The 7,841-nt window shown below is 42.2% G+C and overlaps 1 protein-coding gene across 2 annotated transcripts in view; it reads left to right on the forward strand.

The window, feature by feature from the left end:
- The window catches only part of HMGXB3 (HMG box domain containing 3), a 48,685-nt gene that overhangs the window by 17,631 nt on the left and 23,213 nt on the right, over positions 1 to 7,841 (forward strand). For both annotated transcript variants that reach the window (XM_012727852.1, XM_012727853.1), the window contains exons 7-9: positions 673 to 1,091; positions 2,875 to 3,047; positions 3,184 to 3,281. In XM_012727852.1, coding sequence (XP_012583306.1) covers positions 673 to 1,091; positions 2,875 to 3,047; positions 3,184 to 3,281 — 690 coding nt within the window. The remainder of the gene's footprint in view (positions 1 to 672; positions 1,092 to 2,874; positions 3,048 to 3,183; positions 3,282 to 7,841) is intronic.

Below are 7,841 nucleotides of genomic sequence, written 5' to 3' on the forward strand. Positions count from 1 at the left end.
TCGAACTCATGTGGAAGTGACTTTAGCTTCTTAGTGCTGTGCTTTAACCCGCTGCGCCACCAGGGAGCTATTTTTAGTGAATTTGAATATTTTCTAGGACTTAATATGTATGAGTTAATATTTGCCTAGTATGTGGCAAATGGCTGTGTCCTGATACTCACCTGAAATAAAGTGGGACAAAAGAGTTTTCCTCAACAGAGCTGGAAGCTTTGAAGCTTTCCATAGGACACTGAAGCCACATTGGGATTAACTGAATCAGAGGGGTTTGGGAGAGTACAACCTAGGAATTGCATATTCAGATGTCTGTTTTCCAAACATGTAAGTGGGCTTTGGAGAGTCAGAGGTCAAGCTAAAACAGTGCCATCATTTGCTGAAACCCATAGAAGCATATTGATATATTTGTTAGGAGGAGCTCAGCCTAATCTTACGTGAGGCATTGAATGCTTTAGTGAAATGACCTGATACCAGAAGAGTTCTGTTCGCGTCAGTTTTAGACCTGGCACCTTAAGGTAGCCTCTTCCACTCTGTTCACTGAGCTTCACTTGCAGCCTCGGTTTCCTTTACCTAATGCCCATACGCTATTGTTATGAGGGTCATCTGAGGGAATATTTTTGAATGTGTTGTCAACTGTAAAATGTTATATGCATACAAGGTTATTCTTATATTTTCTAGGAAAAACCAGCCAAAGTCAAAGTGGAATTGGCTTCCGGTGTATCTTCCAGGGGCTCTGTAGTTAAAAGACATCAGCAGCTTGTCACCACTGAGCAAAATTCCCTTAAGGAAAATGCCTCCCAGCTGACTTTGGAGAACTCCGAAGCTGTGAGCCAGCTCCTAAGTGTAGCTCCTCCGAGAGAAGCGGGTGAGGAGAATGAGTGGGAAGAAGTAATCATCTCGGATGCCCATGTTCTGGTCAAGGAAGCTCCTGGGAATCGTGGTACAGCAGTGACTAAGACACCGGTGGTCAAGAATGGTGTGCAGCCTGAGGTCACTCTGGGGACAGCTGACAGTGACAGCCCTGGAGCAGACATACCACCAGCAGCCGAGGGGACCGGCACCTCCAGTCCACTCCCCGCTCCTAAAAAAGCAGCAGGGTAAGCCAATCTGTTTATATAGAATAAGGCTGTGTTTGACTAGCTGCTTGGGAACCGCCCTGTGTCTGTCTGTCCTGCGCCCCCTGCTGCGCTCATTCGGGAGGCAGCAGTTACGCTCTCTGTCGTAGAGATTCAGAGAGCAGGGCCTAGAGACTGCTCGTGATTTGCCTTTCTTGATACGCTGCGTAGTGCCCTGCTGTCAGATTCCCTACACGCCTCTCATCGGTCTCTGAAGCAGATGTGAGGGTCTCCTTGGTACAGGCCGTGGTCAGTGTTGTGCTGTGATCCTGGACACCGGCTTTGGAAAGAAGCCTCTGAAGGCACCTCGGAGAAGGATGCCTGGCCTCATGGTCAGAGAATGCAGTGCTGGTCTTGCTTTAGTCTGTGTCTTCTGTTTGACATTGGGCATAATCATTTTGTGCCCCTGACCTTCAGTTCTTTCCTCAGAAACATCTTGAATCAGGTCCTTAAAACTTTGGCTAGCTGCCCATACAGTGAATACGATTGTGTACAAGCTAGCAGTCCAGTGCCTTGCCATAGGAGGTCCAGACTGAGGGCTCTGCTTCATCCCTTTCCTCCTCAGGTTTTAACAGGCTTCTCCATGTCGTCTCTTCCCAGAGGCAGTTGTGTTCTGGTAACCAAGGACTTTTATTTGTTTATATCAGCAATTCTCAGTGGGGAACAGTTTTGCCCCTGGAGACATTTGAGATAATTTTGGTTGTCACAACTAGGGGTGAGGTGTGGAGTTCTACTAGCATCTTTGAGTAGAGGCCAGGGATGCTGCTGAACAGGACAGCCCACAACCCAGAATTATCTGGCCCACAGTGTAAATAGTGGCAAGGTTTAGAAATTCTAGTTTATATTATTATTTAAATATTTTAATATTGAAATATATTCACCTGGTTCAAATTCAAATTTAAAAAATATTTTAATATTGAAATATATTCACCTGGTTCAAATTCAAATTTAAAAAGTAAGGAATAGATAATGAAAAAATTTTCCTTTAATCCCATGTTTCAATTATCCATTTCCATTCATACAATCAAAAGTCCCAACATTCTGCATTTCTAGAGATAATTTTAAGTATATGCAAACATGTGTATGTATATGTCTGTTTACTCCTTGCACATACCGATTAGTATAATGTACATGTTTCTGTCTGTGACCTGCCTTTTTTTAACAGCATTTATCCAAATGGCTCTGTATTCTTAGAGCATGACTTGTGCACTTTGCCTTTTTTTTTATATAAACTATATTTTAGGCTGTGCATTTTTAACTGTGTGTTTTGTTTGGGCAAGTGAATTCACTGCCCAAATGTGAATTGAGGTTTTCTATGGTGCTGGCTCTGTCCTGGGCATTGGAGCAGTAAGCATGAAGGAGGCACAGACTTTGCTCTCCAGGATCTCAGAACCATCCTTGTGTGGGAGACTGACGCACTTTGACTACTTGCTCTAATTAGAAGCAGATTAAATGTTCTAGAATAACTGCAGTTACTGCTGGTCTCCCACACTGTAGGCGCTGCTTTGCGTGTTTTTATGATTATCTCATGACATATATGTACTTATTGTTCCACTTTACGTATGAAAAACTTGAGGTTAACAGAAAAGTGAAACTGCTTGCCCAGGACCACATAGCTGTTTCATTACTTAATTTGAAAGTACTTTGTCTAAAGCTTGATAGTTTAACCATTACACTATCCTTCTAATGAAGTACTTTTTCACACTGCACTTTGGCTTTTCTTGCCATTGGTCCAGATTTTCTAGATTTCCCTTCTTTTTTTCAGCGTTGATCTCACCCCTGGGCCGAGAGTCCCAGAGATTAAAGGCAGAGCAAGGGGCAAGCCTGCATTGCTGGCTGCAGCGAGACCCATGAGAGCAATCCTCCCGGCCCCAAGCAATGTGGGGCGAGGTGGCAGCATGGGGCTGCCTAGTGCCAGACAGGCCTTTCCCATGAGCGGTAAGGAGTGGGGCAGGCATGGGAGGATGGGCTGTCTAGTGCAAAGAGGATAGGAATGGGGGATTAAGAACAGAGAAGAGAGGCTTGGGGGCTCTGAATGGACTTAAATCTCTGCTTTTGCTCCTGGTTGTTTCAGATAAAACGCCCTCTGTGAGGACTTGTGGCCTGAAGCCAAGCACACTGAAGCAGCTGGGCCAGACCATCCAACAGCCATCGAGCACTGGGGAGGCGAAGGTAAGACCCAACCTCCAGCGGGAGGGAGAGCAGTGAACAGGGCCTGTTTGCTGCAAGAACAGGGCTTCATTTGGCATTCCAAAGCCATAGACATAGAGCATCCCTCTTTCTTACACCGGGGATTTCTGAGAAAAGACTTGACATGCATGAATTACTCTGAATGAGTTACTGTTTTTTGCTTCACCTTATTGTAAAATGGATGTTTTTCAGCTTTTTCTTTAGAAATAAAGTAAAATTTCAAAAAATGTTGCAAGAATAAAAGTAGTGCAGAGAGCATCCAGCCCTCTACCCAGAGCAGTCTACAGTTACTATATTAACCTATTATGCTTCATCATTTGTTTTCATGTGTGTGTTATGTGTGTGTGTGTGTGTGCACGTATGTGTGAGTACACATAATCCAACACTAAGGTACATGGCCTTTTTCCCCCCCTAGTGTATTTGTGAAGAATATGAATATTCTGTTAATGAAAATTGGTCTGTTAATCAAAACATTGATATTTGTATTCCAATGTTGTTTAGGTCCTTTGTAGCACTTTCCTCTGCAGTACAGGATTAATCAATTTATGATCAGAGAGTGCATTTAGTTGTCATGTGTGTTTAGTCTCCTTAAAAAAAAAAAAGATTGCAGCCCTCCCTGGTAGTGCGGCGGGGTAAAGCACAGCACTAAGAAGCTTAAGCCACTGCCGCATGAGTTCAATTCCTGACTGCCCCGGAGGAGATCCACATGGCGAGGCAGACCTCTTCTGACCCGCCCGCTGCTCCCCTCAGCAGTGTACTTCGTCGATCTGCTGTTCTGCTCCCTTCTCTGTTTTTGGTGAATCCTCTCACCCTCCGTATCTCTGGCCTGTACCCCAGTTCTATATACATAATAAATAAATCTTAAAAAAAAAAAAAGATTGCATTGTTGTTACAGAAAGTATAGAAAACTCAGGTAAATTAGGAAGAAAATGAGTCCTTTATGTTTTTGCCACTGTTCTATTGACATTCCTGGTATATGCTCATTTAGTCCTTTCCTACATTTTTGAGTGTATTTTTGGAAATATTTTTTAATCAGAAGATACAGATGGCCTTTATGTACTGGTTTGAAGCCAGCATTTTTTTTTTTAAGATTTATTTATGCATACAGAACTGGGGTACAGGCCAGAGGTGCAGGGGCAGTGAGAGGATGCACCAAAGAGAGAGTGGGGAACAGAATAGGCAGATCGATGAAATAAACTGCTGAGGGGAGCAGCGGGTGGGTCGGAGAGATCTGTTGTGCCATGTGGGTCACCCCAACCAGGTATTGAACTCTGGCTGAGGCTGCTGTGGCTAGCTTCGCAGTGCTGTGCTTTAACCCTTTGCACCACCAGGGAGGGCCTGGAGCCAGTATAATTCATTCAGCTTAATGATACAGCTACTACAGAGTTCCTGGGTGTCAAAATTCTATATATTTAGGACATTTTGTCTTTGTTTTTAGTTCTCTTTGACATATGTAGTTAGAATGGTTGTAATCAGAATTCCCTAAATCAGCAATTTTCCTCAGACTCCTTTGACCATGGTCCTCAAAACATTTTCACACCATTATAGCCCAGTAAATACATACATAATTAAAAGATTAATGAAAATACGCCCTTTTTGTATGCAATCATTTTGACAATTTCTATAGAACTGCTATTTGCAAAATACTTGCTTTAACCCAATAAATTAATTTCATGATCTCTTAGTGGATTGCAGCCTATAAATTGAAAATTTTGTCAATGACCAAATTGGAATCAGTGGTTGGTCTGCTTCACTTGTTGCGTCAGCTAGCTTCCTTTGATAGATCTAGATTTGCTTACAAGAATATTGGTGGACTTACTGTTCAGGATGACCTGTCACCCAGGTGTTGTGTCAGCCATGGTGCTGGTTTGTTCTTAGGGTGTGAAAGGATGGTGAGTTGCCAACTGTATTGATAGATGCCTGGACCTTAAATTGTCCTTAGAATTCACTTGTGTAAATTACCAGTCTTCCCTGTCATTAGATTGGCAATGTTAGCTATTTTTAAAAAGCTATAAGCCTTTTGCTGGTCTTCAACCAGTTACATGTTAACTATTCTGAAAATTTACAGTGTAAGTTCAGTATTACAGAATAATTTAGAGTGCAATTTTAATTTTCTTGGTGTGGAAGATTTTTAATAGAATTAGCATGTAGAGAGAGAACAGAAAGGATATCCCTAATAATCTTTTTCCAGTAAAGCTATCCAAATTACCCATCCCTTGAGGGCAAATGCCTGGCCAACCATAACCCAAAGTGGGACACTTGAAGCCCAAAATTTTGCCACAAATCTAAGGTACCGTCTGGCAGGAAACCCCAAGAAAGGGATTAGGCAGAGAGCTGGCACTGAAAGAGAGATGAAAATCTAGGTGAAAATCAAGAGAACAGTTGCCACTGTCTCTGTCAAGGACAGCCTCGTTCCTGTCACCCATGTGTGTCTTTCCTCTCGCCCATGTGTGTCTTCTCGTCTCTGCATATCTCTCCTTCTTCATGTCTCCTTGCCAGCAGTACCAGGGTGCAAGTTGGGCTGCAGAAGCAAAAGAGAATGCCTGTCTGTGTTCCATGTCATATACGTCCACCAGGCTGATCTGCTCCATTCTAGATCCCAGTAGCCCTCCTGCTCAGGAAGTCTGGTTCATGGGACTTAACAGTCCTGGTCAGCTTGCATGGTGAAGTGGGGTGGGAGAGATGGTGCCTTGACTCCATGAGGTATGTCTGTAACAAATCCCTGCCCCTGCCTCTACCTCTACCTCTGCCTCTTTTCAGTTTTGTCATAATTTCTGTGATGAAGGTCTGGGCATGCAGCCTCAGGAGACAATCTTTTCAGCATTGTCTGTGGATATCCAGTGTGACAAAGTCCTCTATTTCTAGAAAATAGTTGATAGTCCATGCAAACAAAAAAAAAATATATCAGGAGGCATTAGTGAAACAAATAGCAAACAAAGGAAACTCAGGGAGATTGAAAAAGTTTTTAAATGGCTTTCTAGTAAATTCATCTTCTCTCCAGCTTCGTCCCAATTCTGCCTAATGGTATAGCAAAATGCATTTGTAAACTAAATCTAATTTTAACCCATTTGGCCTATTTTTGCATGAAGTCGCAGGACAGAATAACCAAGCAGCTTTGCTGGAATGCTCTGTAATAGCTGTCACAGTGCATGCTCAGCATTCAGTCTGGACAGTCTTACAGGCGTCATTGCCTCTTCTCTAGGTTGCCTGGGCATTGCTCTCCAGGCTTGGCAAGCTTGCCAGTGGGGACAGGTGTCCCGATCATTGTGGGAGATCTCTGGAACCCCAAAGTGGCAAGCTCTGTGGCCACTCAAATTCAAGCTCAAATTCAACACCCAGAAGAATGTCAGTCAATCTCATAATGAAACACATTTCCTATTTTCTATTTTAAGGAAAGACAAAATTTCCTGTTGAAATTATGAAAAGATAGACAACATTACGATGAATAGTAAAAATTATTGCCATATTTTTCTTTATTACGATGGTATTATGGGAGAGAAAATGCAAATAAATATTTAGTTCTGTTTCTAAAAGAAAAAGTAAGTTAACATTGCTTCAGATCCCGGAAAATTTTTTTTCTCCTTGATTCAAGTAAAACTGTTACCATTTTTTTACAAAAAATCCAATTATATTCATCCCTACTACTCCGTTCAGTTCTATATAGACAATTCTCACTCATGTTCCATCACTTAGTCTAAGTCCAGGTCTTAACTCTCATTCTCCAGAGACAATTTCTGCAAATGTCAAGACTTTGAAAAAGTCCAAAGGGAATTTGTTCAACATTGTAACTTATATTGCAGAATAACTGCAGTCAGCATTGATAAACAAAATACTTAAAGGTCCCCTATAAATTTTAAAATGGTAATGTTAACATTTACTTATTTTTAAAGATTTATGTTTTTGCACATACATGAGCTTGGGTGCAGACCAGAAGTGTGGGAGGGTGAGAGAATTCACCAGATACAGAGTGGGGAACATTCACTGCTGAGGGGAGTAGTGTTCTGCTGCACCATGTGGGTCAGCAACCTGGTTGAGGGTTGAACTCATGATTCAGTGGTTGCTAATAGCTTCATAATGCTGAGACTCAACCCCTTGTGCCACCTGGGAAGTCCCAGTAATGTTAATTTTATTTTTTTCAATAATAGTTTATTTTTTATATCATTTTGTGCATTTTTCCATCTCAGTTGCAATCCCCTTAGGCTTCCCATCACCAGCTCACCCATGTGCCATCACCATAGTCCAGTGCATTTCCCTCCCTCCACTGTTTTTGATCCCATGCCCCACTCCACCCCCATAAAATGTCTCTGGTATATAGCTGTTTATTATTTTCTCGCTTGATCCGTTATACTCCTGCTATGAGTGAAACCATCCGGTATTTTTCCTTTTATTTCTGGCTTATTTCACTAAGCATGATCTTTTCTAGCTCCATCCATGTTGCTGCAAAAGGCATGTGTTTATTTTTTTGGTTGCTGTGTTATATTCCATTGTGTCTATGTACCTCATCCTTTTAATCCAGTCATCCACTTTTGGGCATTTGGGCTG

This window comes from Condylura cristata, unplaced genomic scaffold, assembly GCF_000260355.1.
Source record: "Condylura cristata isolate star-nosed mole 26May11 unplaced genomic scaffold, ConCri1.0 scaffold00021, whole genome shotgun sequence".
In the NCBI taxonomy this organism is placed as follows: domain Eukaryota; kingdom Metazoa; phylum Chordata; class Mammalia; order Eulipotyphla; family Talpidae; genus Condylura; species Condylura cristata.